General features: G+C 42.9%; 1 protein-coding gene across 3 annotated transcripts in view; it reads right to left on the bottom strand.

Annotated features, from left to right (window-relative positions):
* The window catches only part of CPQ (carboxypeptidase Q), a 165,256-nt gene that overhangs the window by 21,509 nt on the left and 124,715 nt on the right, over positions 1 to 19,032 (bottom strand). For all 3 annotated transcript variants that reach the window (XM_082235761.1, XM_082235760.1, XM_082235762.1), the window contains one exon: positions 5,479 to 5,680. In XM_082235761.1, the coding sequence (XP_082091887.1) occupies positions 5,479 to 5,680 (202 nt within the window). The remainder of the gene's footprint in view (positions 1 to 5,478; positions 5,681 to 19,032) is intronic.

The following is a 19,032-nucleotide window of genomic DNA, read 5'->3' as shown; positions in this document are numbered from 1 at the left end:
TGTTAGCAGTACCTGTCACTTAAGAGACAGGAAATGATACTTAACAGCTGTCTTATCTCTTCTTTCCTCTGAGGAGGGATGTAACCATTTCAACAGCACTAGACTGTGGTCTCAGCTGAAAGGCCTATCGGATGAATAAAAGGTCACGAGGTTATTGTGCCTTTCTGCTGGAGAAGTTTCCTAGTGGAAGGAGGAGATGTTCAACGTTAATAGACTTGTTCATACCACAGTGAACTTCTCACCTTTAACATTACTAGCCTCCCTGCAGCCTTTTGAGTCATTACCTATCCGACCAAGATCTGGAAGTTGTAGTCAATAGCCTGTAATCTTCTTGGTTCATCAAGTTACACCTTGCTTCAGGACTCTTTTGATCATACTAAAGGGAACAGGCTTCCTTTTCTCACATCTAATGCCTTGTTTGCTTGCTGTAAATATTAGACTATTTGTCTAGCTGGGGTCCCAGCATGCTTTTTCCTACCAAGAACCCTGAGCAAGCAAGATTGTTTTACAACCACATGCACAACATCACATTCTCATTGCAAGCGATGAGCTGTGCCGGTTGGTTAGAACATATATGGAGTTCTATCTTTTTCTGAACTTTGGTTGGGTCCGCAGGGAAAGTAATACCTTTCCCCCCAGACCCAACCAAAGTTCAGAAATAAAAAACAAATCGAAGGCCATTGATTGAAGTAGATTTCCCTATAATGAAGCTATGTCTCATGGGGCTGATGTTCTGCACAAATCAAAAGGCCATCAGTTTTAAATGATTTTATTTAATGCAATGGCATTTGGTTTGCATTTGCTGGAAAGGAAAAGACCACCCATATACACATATTACAAAGCACTTAAAATTGAGAACAGAATATTTTTTTTGTACTTTTACAGAAAGAGTGTTTGATTTATAATGAGGTCGTCTTCAGCAATCCAAAAAGATCTGGTCCACTGATAATGGTTCTCTATGTGTTTACTGTTGAGCAGTCTTATTTAGGTTTGAGTGAATTCTCTTGATGGGCATTATGTGCCTGGGTTCAAGTTGGAGCTGGGTTTGGTATACCAAGCTGTTTCTCCAAAATATCTAAAAATAGCATCCCCCTCCGACCAATCTGGGGGTCCTGTTGAACCCCCACTGACTACACTGAGAGTACAACATGTCCTGAATCCATCTTCAGTCCCCATGAATATGCCAACCTCTCTCAAGCCCTAAAGCCTCTTCCTTCCACTGAAACATCATCTCATGGACAGCAGCAATGACCAAGAGGTCTCTTTGCAAATCTTCCATTCATCCCTGGTACCCAGGACATTGCAGCTGCAGCATCCCAGTTCTGAGAATGATATGGTTCCCAAGGCATTTGAGGACTTAGTAGGGATACCACTGCTCTGGAAGCTACATATTCCAGGACTCAGTGCACCTTCAATGATGTTGTGAGGATTCATGGAGCAAGGAACTATGAGATATGCAGTTCCCAGGGCACCTGATGTCTTGAAACTTCAAGCACCCTGGAAAGAATGTGTGTGTTTTTTTAATTAAAAAATATTTCTACATTTCTATATTGCTGATGACCCACCCATGTTCAAAATATCAACTTCTTTTCTTCACTGGAGAATGACACTTGATTCATAATGTGGCTGAACAATATAGCCTGAAGATGTTTGTTTACGGAGCAAAATAGCTGCATATATCTCTAGTGTATTGTTAGGTCAGATACCCCAGATTAAGTGGTTTGAGGACTGAAATGCTGCCCGTGAGTAAGATGCAAGGATGACAGTGGTGCTGTAGTCAGAGTGCTGGACTAGGATCTGGGAGACCGAAGTCCAAATCCCCACTTAGGCATGTAGCTCACTAGGGCCAGTCACAGTCTGTCAGCCTAACCTCCCGCACAGGGCATTGCGCTGTGGATAAAATGTGGAGGGGCAGAAACATGCATACCAGTGGTGCCATCTTGAACAAAACATTGTGGGCGGGCTCGACCTAATCCGCCATCCACTGCTGCCCCCTCACTGCACCAAGGTGGGCCAAGGTGGACCCTGGCCCCCAAGAGTTGACACCTATGATGCATACCACCTTGAGCTCCTTGCAGGAAAGATGGATTATAAATGTAATATAACCTTTTAAACTGCGTGAGGGGGGTATTGGTTTTTTTATTACTATGCTGTGCATTTTTGTGTTTTTATATTGTAAGCCACCCTGTGATCCTCAGATGAAAGGGAGCACAGAAATTTAATCAACAACAACAACCAACAAATTTAAACATTGATTATATTTGTGCACGTATGTTATTATTATTATTATTTGATTAATAATAATAAATTATATTTATATGCTGCCCATCTGACTGGGTTACCCCAGCTGCTCTGGGCATTTCTTGAAACCTGTATAATCCACCCTATATCTATTCACCTGTATAATCCATCCTATATCAACTCACACAAAATATCGAGTAATGCATGATGCAAAATAGTGCCCAAGGCTTAGGAAAATAGGCAAAAGAGAGCCATGGCTAAAATATATATTTGGTTTGCAGGTCTGATAACTGTGAAAAGAGGGAAAGACGAATTGCCTGTGCCAAAAGAGGAGGAGGTAGATTTCAAAACTGGGAGCAGAAGCTGCATAACCCTAACACAGCTAATTAGTCAATTATAAGAGAACTAAATTCCTGTGATTGAATTTGTGACCAAAATAGCTCTTGTTGATAACAAGACTATTCCGTAAGATTAATAAGAAGAACAGGGAAGAAAAGGGGGGGAAATGACTTTCATCGAAGTAGCAGAGCGAATTTTCAGGAATATATTTAAATGGAAATGATGAAGTGTCGACATTTCACGGCATGCTTAAATTGGATGCAATCGTGCAAGCTGTTAGAATACGTACAATTAGCTGCCGTGGTATTACATACCATAAGTATTCCCCTGGCCTGTTCGCAGCTGGGCGGCATGTGAACTGCGCCAAGACGTTCAAAGTTTTTCTCTGGGACAGAATATGCATGGTGTAATTTGAAGCAACATGAGCCCTTTGAGGAGGGTCTGCCAGACAAACAAAGCAGCTACTCCATGCATTGTTCCAACACTTACTGTGTATTGTAGCATTAGAGAGGGAATTGAGGTGGCTCTAAGTTTGATGTGCGTCCTTGGCACACCCCCACCCCTATCCTGCCTGTGGGATTCCCCATTGTGTTGGGAGGCTGTGGCTCTTCTTTCATCTCCCAAACTGCATCTTATAAATCTATGCTCCCAGTGGACCAGAAGACAAGTGGGACCTCCCTGCAGCACACACTGGGCATGGAGAGGAGAAGGCAGTGGTGATAGCCTGAACAAGTAGCAGCAAAACGGAACAGGAGAAGAAGGGCCCAACCACGCTGCTTGGTGCAGCTGAGCTCGCATGGAAAGGCTTCCGGGCTAGTGGGAGAAGAAAAAAGGCTGTTAAAATTGCTGGCTGGTAAACTTTCGTCCGTATAGTTAAAGTTATGGTTTTCCCAGTAGTGATGTATGGAAGTGAGAGCTGGACCATAAAGAAGGCTGATTGCCGAAAAATTGATGTTTTTGAATTATGGTGCTGGAGGAGACTCTTGAGAGTCCCATGGACTGCAAGAAGATCAAACCTCTCCATTCTGAAGGAAATCAGCCCTGAGTGCTCACTGGAAGGACAGATCCTGAAGCTGAGACTCCAATACTTTGGCCACCTCATGAGAAGAGAAGACGCCCTGGAAAAGACCCTGATGTTGGGAAAGATTGAGGGCACAAGGAGAAGGGGACGACAGAGGGCGAGATGGTTGGACAGTGTTCTCGAAGCTACCAGCATGAGTTTGACCAAACTGCGGGAGGCAGTGGAAGACAGGAGTGCCTGGCGTTCTCTGGTCCATGGGGTCACGAAGAGTCGGACATGACTAAACGACTAAACAACAACAAAACTTTCGTCTGCAGGTAAATAGTTTAGGATGGTCATTTATGTATGTGACAAAAGTGGCTAGAATATTATATGCACAGAAATGGAAAGAAAAGAAGGTTCCAACGGAGGAGGAATGGCTCTTGAAAGTAATGGACTATGCGGAAATGGCAAAGCTGAAAGCAAAATTAAGAGATCAAAATGATGAACTTTTTAATGGAGAACAGAGGCCTTTCATGGACTATCTAAAAAAATATTACAGTCAAATGAAATTGTGGGCAGGATTCGAGATAAAAGCAGCAGAAGAAAAATGACAAAATAATTGTAACAGAGAAACCTTTTGTAATAGCTAAAGATATAATGCAGTAGAAAAGGTTTGCGTAAAACCACTGAGTAGGTGAGGGTGGGATGGTCAAATGGTGTTTTATCAACAGGAGCTGATTTTTTGGAGATGGCCTTCTGATAGCTCTGGTTTTGTTTTGTAATGAGACTCCCAAGCCCTGTTCAGGTATTCGCAACCTCCATGTGATTAGACTTTCATAAGGGAGAGTGGGAACGCTAGTCCTGATCACCCCTCTGTCTGGCCCTGCTGCCTTCCGTTACTTGGAGGGCCGAATGTTTGCAGTAGGAAGTCTTCTGTACTCATGGAGACTCCATGTGCAACTTAGAACCCTGATCTTCTGACATTCTAAACCAAGCAGCAAACCTCCAAGAGTAGGGAAAGCTCCTTGTTGCAGAAGATCATCTCCTCAACATGTGGAAGGTGATGGTCAATGGTGGGGATGTGATGGAGCGGGTGAGCCAATGGCTCGTTCCTGCTCTCCCTTCATTCTACGAGGCTGAACATCTGAAGAGGGGCTTTTGGGAGAGGGTAGATGGGTGTAGGTGTTAGAAACAGTGGTTGGTGGTTTGAGCGAAAGAGAATGCTGAGAACATCTAAACGGAGTTAGCTGAAATTGGGATCCATTCAGAGATTGTCCCATGACTCTCTGGAGGAGCCCCTCTTCTGAAAGAATGCCTCCTTCCCTCCATTCATGCTCTGTTGTATGTTTGTAAAGAAAGCTTATGATTGTAACTGGAAGTACAGGAGTGGATTGCGCCCAATGGGGAGTGTGAACCCTCCTTCCAGCCAACTATTTAATGCAAATAAAGGAGGAAACACAGACTGTATTTCAATGCATTATTTTTGGTTTGTGTGTCTGCCCCCACTTACATTTAAGCAGAGGGAATGCTCTGCTATTTTTAGTCCACTGCTCTAGGAAAGATTATTATAAAGCCTAAAGCCTAAAAGAAGATTGTAGGCACACTGCCCACACATCATTTATAACTTTTCCAAAGAGAAGATCAAGCACACGTTATACCCAAGCTTCTGTAGGTTAGCTCTGGGATATGTGTACATGTTTATGGGCTAATAGCCGTAAATAAATAAATAAATAAATAAATAAATAAATATGTGTACATGTTTCATTTCTGGTACGGAGCTGTTCAAGAATAGTCACTGTCAAAACCTGGGCTTGCCACAAAGGAAGACAAATGAAAAAGAGAGGAAAGCAGTAGGAACAACTGAGCAATTTCCACAACTCACTCAGGAATCTCACCTGGTATTCCATCATGTATCCAGTAGTTAATGTCTGTTCCTTCACCGTTTTCAAAGACATCAGTAACATTGATGGGCTTCAGCAACTTCATGATCTCCTTCATGATGTCACGAGCTTTATCACTGCCTGTGAAAGCCAGGCTGGTGGGCATGAATGTTCCCTCATCAGACTCCATCACCATGTCAAAGTTGGAGATGTTCTCCTGAAAGACATAAAGTGAAAACCTTGGGTCTGCAAAGACCAATTTTAAGGAGGACATTGTTTTGGTAACCGTTTCACTTCCTGCACTACCTGCCATGCAGTTAGACAGGAAATGTGTGTGAACCAGAAATTTTGAGTGGAGAATGACAGCATTGTAATGGCTAGGGCTCAGTTCATATGCAGCACTGCCGCTCCAACGAATTGGGCCTTGTTGGAACATGGACGAGAGACTAACTGAAGTGCTCCCTCCTTTCTCATCCCCTCTGCATCTTACCCATCTGTCTTCAAGGAAGACCATCTAAATTGGTGGCCATCGCTACCTCCTTGTGGGAGCGAATGCCATAGTTTATCTATGCACTGTGTGAAGGAAAAACTTCTCAATCTTTAATCATTCAGCTTCATTTCATGTCCCTAGTGCTCATATTTTAAGAGAGAGGGAGGGAAAAAAGCTCTCTTCACACAATGCATCATTTTATACACATTGATCATGTCCGCTACTCGCCAGACCTTTCCTCACAATGGAGTTGCTCCAACCCCTTAATCATTTTGGTTGCCTGTGGGGAGACAGTGTCCTGGCAAACTGCCCGTTGCTCCTTTAAACTTGTGTCTTGATTGGCTGCTTCCCATAGCTGTGAACTCATTGGGCAACCTGTGTTTCATAGTGTCCACCCTGCATCTGCCATACAGCGATAATAAACAACCTATTTTATTGGGTTTATGTGTGGATTACAATGTGAGGTGCTTTGAGTAAGGTGTTACGAGTAAGAGAGCACAATGGATGCAATGCAGAAGAGCTCAGCCAGTGTGACATAGTTGTTATGAGAGATCAGCCTGTTGAGCAGCATTATTGAACTTGCAAAGTGGCTTTTGAAAAGCCTCAGAGTTTAAACAGCAGTGTGAGGTTCTGGCATAAGAGCTGCAAAAAGAGAAACTTGCTTTATTATTTACTTGCATACTTATTTACAGAGAACATTCTCTGGGAGGCTTGTATTGTAAAAGCCTTGCAGCATCAATAAAATTTCATGATGCAAAACTCAACTGTAAACCAATACAAGAGCAGATCTGAAGAATAATTTAAAATATTGTTGGGAGTTGGGAAGGGTAGACTACATGCTTGAGTCCCTTCCAATTCCTGGATCCAGCATGGATTCAGTTTCTGGAATGGATTCAATTCTTGGAATAGCCAGGCTAGCTTCCTGGTGAGGTAATGGCCTAAGTATAGGCTGTTAAGGTAACAAAGGAAGTGGTTTGGTGCCAGAGGACAAACGAGTGCTCCTCCCATTGAACACTCTATTAGTTATAAACACAAAGGCCCAAGTTGTATATGTGAGTTGTATATGGTAGAGGTTGCAGGCTGGGCAGCTGAGAGACAGAGCCATGCCTGATTGTGGGTGAAATCCAAAGCTGTGGTTGTGGGAGAAGCAAGACTCTCTTTGGGGTGTTAATGCTGTGAGCCCCTGCACCATAGGGACAGACTGTATATATATGTCAATAAACCATATTGTGGGGTGCCACAGGGTTCTGTCTTGGGCCCGGTCTTATTCAACATCTTTATCAACGACTTGGATGATGGACTCAAGGGCAAAGAGATTGTGAAGCAGTTTGAAGATTGCACCGGGTAAAATAAATGATGAGCACCCCTTTGCTTTTCTGGGCCATGCACAATATTTCTGGCATCACTTATTAAACAATCACTGAGATATAATTAAGTACTTCACACATATCTCCTCCAACTTCTACACAAACATTCATTAAAATCAGCCTTGCAATAATATTCTGAGGCAAGTAGTTATTACCAAATCGAGTGACTTCATCACGGAAGAATATACTCTGCTGAAATCTGCGGACCCCTTGAGAGGTTAATTTGAAGACTGGCTTTAGGTGTTTCATTTTCTTTCATTCTTTCCTTTCTGACCACCCAAGCAGGTATATTCAGTTTCGAAAAGGAAGATAGGCAATTAGCCGTTCTATGTGCCTCTGCACTGTAGTAGCCATAAATCAGACATGGTTAAGGAGACATAGAACTTATCTCTTCACAGCATAAGGAGGTGTGCGGGTTGGTTTTTTGTTTTTTTTAACACCACCGTTTACTATGGCACAAGCACCCAAATTTGTCACCTCCAAACTGGCATTTCAGCAGCCATTGGTTAAGATCCTTTGGAAGGCAGGGATGAAGTCTGGCTGGGTCAGAGTGAAAGTGGGTTGCTGATGCCTCTATGGCAAAGAGGCAAGTTTCCTCAATTATTATTTCCAACAAGGAGACTGGGGTGCATGTGTGCTTCTTGAAGAGTGCTCCTGGCAAGTGAGCTCTGTTCCATTCACCTAGTGGATCACAGCTCTTAGGCAATGGCATAAGCCTTAGCTGGATCCCAGCAAATGGCTGTGCAACTTAAAGCCTTCCAAGGTATGGCCACACTTACATATCACTGAAAAAGAGGAAACGCATCACCAAAAGAGAGGGCTCACATTTGCATAAAATGCTGACTGATATGTAGAGGTGCAAATTTAGAAATAACTACTATTTCTAGTGAGGCCCAGGGTTCACTCTGATTGTTTAGAAATACACAATCGCTTTGAGGTCCTCTCCCCTAGCTTGGAAGACGAAGAGCAGACTCCATTTGAGGATCCCTCCCTCATTACAGTCGATCAGGTATATGAAGACGAGCAGCAAAGTCAGTCCTCAGGGAATGTGCAGGCGACCTTGGAATGGACAGCTCACGGAAGAACCCTGACCAAACCCAAGAGGAGGCGTGTAGTGGTGATAGGGGATTCCCTACTGAGGGGAACAGAAGCAGTGATCTGTGGGCCTGACAAGATGTCTCGGGAAGTGTGCTGTCTCCCCGGGGCTAAGATCCAAGATGTAACTGAACAACTGCAAGGAATCATAAATACCCCTTCCTCTTGGTTCATGTGGGAACCAATGACACTGCAAGCAATAGCCTCCAGAAGATCAAAAGAGACTACGAGGCTCTCGGCAGGAAATTGAAGCAACTAAATGCACAAATTGTCATCTCATCTGTCCTCCCAGTTGAACGACGTGGCCCAGGGAGAGAGGGGAAAATAGTGGAAGTGAACAGCTGGCTTCGCAAATGGTGTAAACAGGAACGGTTTGGATTCTTAGATCACGGGCTGCAGTTTCTTGAAGATGGACTTCTGGCAAGTGATGGGCTGCACCTCACAACGGTTGGGAGAAATGTTTTTGCCAAAAATCTCAGAAACCTCATCAGGAGGGGTTTAAACTGACTAATGTGGGGGAGGGAGACAGTGCTCCTGAATGTAGGAGTCTATCAATTAATGAAGATGATCATCCAAATGTCATAGACCAAATGGAGCAAACAGCACGCGGACCTAGTGGTGGGAGGAAAAAATCCTTAAATAAGAGACACGGGGGAATGATTAATGGACTTCAATGTCTGTACACTAATGCGCAAAGCATGGGAAATAAACAAGATGAGCTTGAGCTCTTGGTACAGCAAACTAAATATGACATAATAGGCATCACTGAAACCTGGTGGGATAAGTCCCACGATTGGAATGTAATAATGGGGGGATACAATCTATTTCAGAGAAACAGACCAGACAAGAAAGGAGGAGGAGTGGCGTTATATGTCAGGGATGTGTATACCTGTGAAGAGATCCAAGATTTAGAACCTCAAAGCCAAAGTGAGAGCATTTGGGTCAAAATTAAGGGAGAGAAGAATAACAGAGACCTCATTGTGGGAGTTTACTATAGATCCCCAAGCCAAACGGAGGACATAGATGATGCCTTCCTGGAACAGATGGCCAAGCATGCAAAAGGAAGGGAGATAGTAGTAATGGGGGACTTCAATTACCCGGATATTTGTTGGACGTCAAACTCAGCCAAGAGCATAAGGTCAAACAGATTCCTCACTGGCCTTGCAGACAACTTCATTGTCCAGAAAGTGGGAGAAGCAACAAGAGGAACAGCCATTTTAGATCTGGTCCTAACCAATGTTGATGACCTGGTTAGTGGGGTAGAAGTGGAAGGATCATTAGGCGCGAGTGATCATGCTCTTCTGAAGTTTACTATACAGCGGAAAGGAGCAGCCAAGCATACTAGGACTCAATTTCTTGACTTTAAGAAAGCCGACTTCATAAAACTTAGGGAAGTGCTGGGTGAGATCCCATGGACAACAATACTAAAAGGAAAGGGAGTTCATGATGGCTGGGAGTTTGTTAAGAGGGAGATAGTAAAAGCACAACGTCAGGCAATACCAATGAGATGGAAACATGGAAGGTGCCTAAAGAAGCCAGGGTGGCTATCTAAAGAACTTTTAACTGAATTAAGATTAAAAAAGGATGTGTACAAAAAATGGAAAAGGGGGGAAACCACCAAAGAGGAATTCAAACAAATAGCCAGCACGTGTAGACACAAAGTCAGAAAAGCTAAAGCACAGAATGAACTCAGGCTTGCTAGAGAGGTTAAAAGCAACAAAAAAGGCTTTTATGGGTATGTTCGTAGCAAAAGGAAGAACAAAGAAACAGTGGGGTCACTCAGAGGAGAAGATGGTGAAATGCAAACAGGGGACACAGAAAGGGCTGAACTCCTCAATGCCTTCTTTGCCTCAGTCTTCTCCGATAAAGAAAACAATGCCCGACCTGAAGAATTTGGAGCAAATGATTCAGCAAAGGAAACACAGCCCAGAATAACTAAGGAGATAGTACAAGAATATTTGGCTAGTTTAGATGTATTCAAGTCTCCAGGGCCAGATGAACTGCATCCAAGAGTATTAAAAGAACTGGCAGATGTGATCTCAGAACCACTGGCAGTCATCTTTGAGAATTCCTGGAGAATAGGCGAAGTCCCGGCAGACTGGAGGAGGGCAAATGTTGTCCCTATTTTCAAAAAGGGGGAAAGAGAGGACCCAAATAATTACCGCCCAGTCAGTCTGACATCAATAGCAGGGAAGATTCTGGAGCAGATCATTAAGCAAACAGTCTGTGAGCACCTAGAAAGGAATGCTGTGATCACCAATAGTCAGCATGGATTTCTGAAAAATAAGTCATGTCAGACTAACCTGATCTCGTTTTTTGACAGAATTACAAGCCTGGTAGATGAAGGGAATGCAGTGGATGTAGCCTACCTTGATTTCAGCAAGGCATTTGACAAGGTGCCCCATGATATTCTTGTAAAGAAGCTGGTAAAATGCGGTCTTGACTATGCTACCACTCAGTGGATTTGTAACTTGCTGACTGACCGAACCCAAAGGGTGCTCATCAATGGTTCCTCTTCATCCTGGAGAAGAGTGACTAGTGGGGTGCCACAGGGTTCTGTCTTGGGCCCAGTCTTATTCAACATCTTTATCAACGACTTGGATGATGGACTCAAGGGCATCCTGATCAAATTTGCAGATGACACCAAACTGGGAGGGGTGGCTAACACCCCAGAGGAAAGGATCACACTTCAAAACGACCTTGACAGATTAGAGAACTGGGCAAAAACAAACAAGATGAATTTTAACAGGGAGAAATGTAAAGTATTGCACTTGGGCAAAAAAAATGAGAGGCACAAATACAAGATGGGTGACACCTGGCTTGAGAGCAGTACATGTGAAAAGGATCTAGGAGTCTTGGTTGACCACAAACTTGACATGAGCCAACAGTGTGACGCGGCAGCTAAAAAAGCCAATGCAATTCTGGGCTGCATCAATAGGAGTATAGCATCTAGATCAAGGGAAGTAATAGTGCCACTGTATTCTGCTCTGGTCAGACCACACCTGGAGTACAGTGTCCAGTTCTGGGCACCACAATTCAAGAAGGACACTGACAAACTGGAACGTGTCCAGAGGAGGGCAACCAAAATGGTCAAAGGCCTGGAAACGATGCCTTATGAGGAACGGCTAAGGGAGCTGGGCATGTTTAGCCTGGAGAAGAGGAGGTTAAGGGGTGATATGATAGCCATGTTCAAATATATAAAAGGATGTCACATAGAGGAGGGAGAAAGGTTGTTTTCTGCTGCTCCAGAGAAGCGGACACGGAGCAATGGATCCAAACTACAAGAAAGAAGATTCCACCTAAACATTCGGAAGAACTTCCTGACAGTAAGAGCTGTTCGACAGTGGAATTTGCTGCCAAGGAGTGTGGTGGAGTCTCCTACTTTGGAGGTCTTTAAGCAGAGGCTTGACAACCATATGTCAGGAGTGCTCTGATGGTGTTTCCTGCTTGGCAGGGGGTTGGACTCGATGGCCCTTGTGGTCTCTTCCAACTCTATGATTCTATGATTCTACTATAATTTTAATAGAAATACAATGAATCTCACCATAATGGGGGAAAGACTATGAACAGTCTGATGCCCAGGTGCTAATTGTAGATGAGCAATTTCAAGGACCTGTTATCTGTCCCTATGGTTCTTTATCTTTAAAGGACCAGACAGCCATTCAAACAGAGGATTCCTCCAAACAGAAGTCCATCCTTTGTGAAGTAGGCCACTCAATTTCAAAGTGTTGTGGGCATGTCACTTGCTAAATGGACTAGCTTTAGTTCCATCAGTGTGCTGCAAAAACGCTATTGTTTATTGATGACAGAAGAAGTCATATAAAGTTCCAAAGTTATAATACTTTTGTGTGTGTGTGTGCGCGCGCGTGTGTGCGTGCGTGCCTAGTGGCCAGGAAATAAGTGCCATTCTAAAGGAACGCCACAGAATTAGCAATGATCCCCTTCCAAGAAGCGTGGAATCTTAAGAATCTAGGTTTGAACTGTGTAGCATAATATCTCTTTCTCTAAACGCTTGGGGTGCATTCCAAACATCACAATAAATCTGAAATGCATATAAACCAGAGTGCCATATAGACAGACCTACGCTGCAACAACTCTGGCTACATCCACATCATACATTCAAAGCACTAACACAACTTTAACAGTCATGGAGAATCATGGGAACCGCAGTTTGTGAAGGGTGCTGGGAATTGTAGGTCTTTGAGATCAGCACCCTTAACGAACTACAGTTCCCATGATGCTTTGGGGAGAAGCCATGGCTGTTAAAGTGGCAAAAGAGTGCTTTAAATGTGAGGTGTGGGCAGTGCTTCCCCCCACTGGGGGTACTGAAGGGTACGCAGTACTGGCACCTACTTTTCTAGAAGAAAAGAACTGGATGTGGGTGTAACCTCTGATTGGCAGATGACAGTCATACTTAGCATCTGTATGTGCATTAGAGACTTCAGAGCAGTATGTGCGTTACCTCAATAATCAAGACAGAATGCAAATTGGTATGATTTAAGGTAGATTTTCAATCTTTTCTTTTTTTAAATCTCACTTGTTAATTTAGGGACTGCCCAAATGTTAATTTAGGGACTGCATACCACGTCCCCGCTTGCCCACATTCATCGTTCATGGCTGAAATGAAACTGAAGTGGGGACTTCCTAATTCATAGCTCAGTCCCTTAGCAAGTTTGCTACATCAGAGTCCTGCTCCATTGCCCATTTACACAGCATGACGACAATGAGAGGTGGCGCAATCTCTGCCCCCAGCCTACACGTGTTTGTGAGAATGACTGTAAGAAGTTACATGCAAAGGGACAATAATAATTTATTATTTATACCCCGCCAATCTTGTAGTGGGAATCTGTGCTAGCTGAGGTGGTGGCAGCTGCCCTCACCACCCCTTCCTCCTCCTCTTATCTCTTCTCCTGCTATTTCTGCCTCGTCTTCCTCCCTCCCTGGATGTTAGTGGTTAGTAGTGGTGCCGCACATCCTGCTTCGTCCCCTTTTTGCCACTGCAAGGGCAGAAGCCATCTTTTCTCCTTCTCCATGCCATGGTCAAGAGTGTTGCATTCTGGGCCAGGCAGCTGAGAGACCACCTGTACTGCCACAATGGTGTGTGTGTGTGTGTTGTGGGGGTTACATGCTTCAAGCATGTGAAAATTATGCTACCGATATCTATTACAATTCCCCTTACCAGTTTTACTGAAGTGATAAATCTGACAACCAGTACCAAAATTCAGGCTTTTACACACACAAAAACCCTGTTACCATTTGGTGAGTGCTGTCAGGAAAAGCCTGCTTTTTAATGGTGTATACAGCACCACACATGGCTCGCAAAGTTACTCACTGTCATGAGAGTCTGAGGATCTGGCTCATGCTGTTGCTATTATGGGTGCTTGTAAAGCACAACTTTAAAACATTATCTCTGCATATAAATCATGAAAACAGGAACTGAATAAGGGCAGCAAGATGTCTTTTAGGGGCCAATTTGAGCCTGGGTGGTGAGAGTTGCATGAAACAAATATGTTTCCATCTCACAATGGTGGGAGAAGCAACCAAGAATCTCACAGTGCTAATATTAACTTAGCAGGACAGATTATGAGAAAGAGAGAGAGAGAGAGAGAGAGAGAGAATGTTTTATTATGGTAGATTTTTCAGTTCATTGTTATCCATTTTTGTAATGCTTTGCATATGTTTCTAATATGAAACCAAGAACATGAACCACCCTTAGCACATGATATGGCTACACCCCCCACCCACCCCACCCCACCCCTCCATCATTCCTCATGTATTACTGTAACCGTTAATTTTGAGCATATGTTGGGAGATGCCTTAAAAACAGAACTTTTCTGCAGAGAGAAACCAGTATGGCGGGAAAACACACACAAGGCAAAACAGATCTCAGATGTGAAATGTGGGTTCATTGCCTCCTGAAGACCATCCTTTAAGAGTTTATTTCAGCAGAATGAATAACTGTGAGGTATAAGAAGTCTGCCTGGGGGTGGAGTGAAGTGAGGCAACGCAAACCCCTTCAGAAAGCATTTTTACTTCTGCTACGCAAACACTTTAGAAATGTATTAAGAGTGTATATTTGTATGAATTGTGCTGCCCTTCGTTTCCTGTCAGACGGCGAAAAAATAACTGCTGTTTGTCAAAACAAGCTCCGATCAGGCTATATTCTCCTAGGTAATTTAAGTCAAGAGTGACTGTATGAGCCAAAGATTAACTCTGGGCTCAGCTGTTTCCTCCGTCTCTCCTCATATTGGAGGACTCATTCAAATATGCAAGCTCATTAAAATATCAGTCCACTGAGATAATCACTTTCGTCAGGCAACAATCTGAGCTCCTGCCTCTGACTGTACAATGTGACACTCTCACCACAGTACATGACAGCAGGGTGGGGGAAATAAGTCAACACATTTTGTCAAATGGTATAGCTTACTTAACTCTCTGTATGCCTGCTGACAGGGCCAGGCTGTGGGCATTGCAGCCACATCCAAATCTGGAGAGCACGTTCTCCACTCCAAGGCCCCAAGATTGGTAGCATCATCTGGTAAAATGGAGGACAGCAAACTGAAGGCACAATTCTGTCGACCATACAAAGGCAGGACATAGGAAGCTGCCTTACAGACCAACTGATTCATCTAGCTCCATTTTGTCTGCACTGACTGGCAGAAGCTTTCCAAGGTTTCGGGCAGAAGTCTCTCCCAGCCCTACCTGGAGATGATGGGGAATGGTATTGGGACCTTCCGCTTGCAAAGCAGATGCTCAATGGCTGAGCTATGGCCCTTCCTCAAAGGGATGGTTCACCAGTTCTGGCCAACACAGAGGCTTTTTACATAAATGATGGAAATGTAAGGAAAAAGAAGGAACCTTTTACCACATGTGGTGGATGTGCCCCAAGGTAAAAGACTTCTGGGAAAGGATTTATAATGAACTGAAAAAAAGTGTTGAGAAACACATTTATTAAGAAACCAGAAGCCTTTTTACTTGGTATAGTGGGGGTGGTGGGGTGAAATCCCCAAAAAGGATGTTACTTTTTTCCCTGTATGGCACAACAGCTGCGAGAATATTACTAGTGAAGAATTGGAAGAAATAAGATTTACCAACAATCGAAGAATGGCAGATGAAAATGATGGACTATATGGAACTTGCTGAACTGACTGGGAGACTCCGAGACCAGAGAGAAGAGACGGTTAATATTTAAATCTTAGAATAGCTTTGGAAGTGGATACAGGCTATAGGGTTAGAAGTAGAAGATAGTGTATTTTAAAATAGTATTATTTGTAAAGGATAAAATGTGAAGACTATTGTGGTAAAAGTAAGTGTAATAAAAAAGGTTAAAAATATGATATATGTAAACTGCTAAAGATGAGGTAAAATGAAAATCAGATGGGGGGACTTGGGGAAGCTCGCCTAACAATGTTTAGAAAAAATAAGGATAAGACAAGAATTTTTTGTATTGTTTGTTTTTCTGTTTGTGTTGTTTATTTGTGTTATAAAATGAATAATTTTTTTGGAAAAAAACAAAACACAGAGGCTTTTTACTGGTGTTGATGTTGCATACCTGTAGTACTTTTTATGCCCAAAGATGGCTCCAAGGGCTATCTAGTCCACCATCCTGTTCTCACAGTGGTCGATCAGATGCCTATGGGAAGCCTGCAAGCAGGCATGAGATTAACAGCACTCATGAGATTAACAGACTGTAAACTCTTCCAATATGCAGTAACGGCAGCCAGAATCTTGTTGGCCCAGAAATGGAAGCAAGAGGAAATACCGTCGATAGAAGAATGGAGACTGAAATTGACAGACTATGCGGAACTGGATAAATTAACTGGGAAAATCAGATACACCAAAGACCAAAAGTTCATCGAAGACTGGGGAAAGTTTGTAGATTATCTGAAAAACATATGTGGAGTGAACACAACGCTAGTGGGATTTCAAGAGACACTGTAAAAATAGAGTATTGTTAATATGAAATAGTGGGAGAAGGGAAGTATAATGGCAATACAAAAGAAGGGAATGTGTAACTAAAGTTATAAACACGGATGATTGTCAGAGACGCTGAAGGAAGTTCAAAAAAGAGACAATTGGTTGTATTTTGGATAAAAATGTATAATTGTATGCAAAATCAATAAAAATTTATTATAAAAAAAGAAAAAAAAGAGATTAACAGCACTCTCCTCATGTCTGATTCCCAGCAACTGGTATTCAGAAGCATATTGCCTCCAACAATGAAGGTAGAACATAACCATAGAATCATAGAATTGTAGAGTTGGAAGGGTCATCTAGGACAAGGGTCATCTAGGACAAATGAAGGAGTTGCCCTCCTGAATTTAAGCAAGTCTGGGTCTGCATAAATGGCAGTCCTCCTATCGATGCCTCTTTGAGTTACATGATGAAAGAACACCGGGATATAAATGTACAAAATAAATGCAGGAATATAGAAGTGCTAATGGTGGAGTCTGGTGGTACATATTTGTACCCTGTAAAAGAACTGTAATACTATTATTATGCTTTCCATAAGTTCCGTAGATTGGAAAGCAACAAGGTGTGGTCTTCCTGTGTTGCAAATGTAGAGAACAGCTCTCTCCTAGCCCCAGGAAGCCGTGAAGCAAGGTATAGAAGAAGAGTAATTAATAGGTCGTTAAAATCCACGAACTGGCACTTTTGTTATGCATCATTATTTCTCAGCTCCCAGGAAGCCATGAACCGCCATTGCTTCGATATGGTTGAATTCAACTTTTGGCCTTTTTTTGTTCAGATCTGAAGTGAGTTTTTGTTAATATTAGAACTTGACATGCATTTTAAACAGGTCACTTGAAAGCATCCTAAGAATTCAAAGTGGAAATGTGTCCATGTACAATACCAATTCTGGCTGCTCACTTCTTTCTCTACCCAAAAACTCTCCCATATGAGTGATTTTTTATTAGTCTAATATGGGGATGACTAACAGGCAGCTCACAGACTGGATCTGGCCATGAAAGCATTTTGTGCTAAATGCTGTTGCTATTATGAAGTATTAATAAATCACAACACATGATTACAATGCTTGCATTTTAACTACTGTATTTTTACATCTTGGGTTTATCCAAGCAGAAGCATCTGGACAGATTTGCTATATATCTTAAATCAATTTTGACCCCCTCTGCCTGAAATGCAATGCTTGATCAATACTGTCATTACCAGTGACAGTAGTACTGCAAGTCTAAGATCAACATACAAAAAGCTCTCAGTAACACAGCTCATTTACAACTCATGCAACTTTAATGGCTTAGATTTGGCACTGAAGGTAAGCAGCTCTCTTGTGGTTTCAACATCTATCTGGTAGGCAGGGTCGACCCATCCGTGATCAGACTGTGGCAGCCGCCTCAGGCGGCAGAATCCAAGGGGTGCCTCTGTGAGTGTATCCCACCATAGCTGCTGGAGAAGTGAGACAGTGGCTTCTGGGTTCCAGTGAAATTTTGAAAGAGCCCTACAGACCACCGTGGGATCTTGCAGGCCTCTTGCAAAATCTCGTCAGGACTCAGAAGCCAAAGCCATGTGATTCCAGTACGGGGGTGGCAAGGGGGTGGCAGCGTATGATGCAAGTGCAGACTGGCATCTTCCTGTTTCGCCGGCTGCCACCCTGCCTGTAGCCTTTAAAACTCAAGGAAGTGTCATAACCGTGCTAGCCACAGAAATTGAGGCCAAGCTGAGCATGAACAAGTCACATGAACCTGGTTCCCCAATGCAAATATAAGGAGAATATTATCTTCAACCAGAATATCTCCATCATTTGGGGATGTGCTCTTCACCATGCTATTTGGGTTAGCCATGTTTAATGGGCTGTCAGAGAACAGTCATCTGTTTGAAGGCAACCTCTCTTTAAAACAGAGTTGGAGAATCTCTGCCCCTGATGTTGATGAAGTATGACTTCCACCATCCCTGGACACTGACCATGCTTGCTGAGGCTGATGCGACTGGTAATTCAGTGGCATCTGGCTGGGGGAAAGATTGCCCACCCCTTAAATGGTATCATTTCTAACTCCTATTTAAATATAAATGGGGGGGGGGGAACCTAAGAAGGGAAATTAGAGGTATTGGTGTTACCCATTGACAGTTTGCACCTAGGCAGCAGATGGAGCTGGCACCAACATAATCTAGTCGCTGATTTCCCCACCATGCTGAGATGTATGACTTTCCCACATAAATCATAGTAGTTATTTCTAAATTTCATCTATATGTATAAATTAGCATATATAATTTTAAGCAAATCTTTGCCCTTTTTCTGGTACCCTTTTTCATTGATGCACTTCCTACCTTCAAGATGTGTGGCTAAATATTGCAATTGGATTGTTTGCTAGTCTCCTCAGTACATAAAACAAAAAAAATACACTGACCACCTTTGTTAAGTTTTCTACTAGTATGCTAGCAGTAATACCTACACTTGTGTGTCACCATGGAAGTCTAGAAGTTCTGCAGCTAATTATAGCATTGCAGTAGCTTTTCTCACCTCTCCCTCTGTTCGTGTGTAGTGAAATGATAATCACCTTGCTCAGGTTTCTAATAAAATATGCAGATCTGCAAGTTTTGTAGCTTGAAAAGAAACGAGGACGAAATGCAATCTAGATATTCTTATAGGATTAGAAT

The sequence above is a fragment of the Podarcis vaucheri genome (genome assembly GCF_965113315.1).
Source record: "Podarcis vaucheri genome assembly, chromosome: 8".
Lineage (NCBI taxonomy): Eukaryota > Metazoa > Chordata > Lepidosauria > Squamata > Lacertidae > Podarcis > Podarcis vaucheri.
This window is presented reverse-complemented; position numbering and strand designations above follow the sequence as displayed.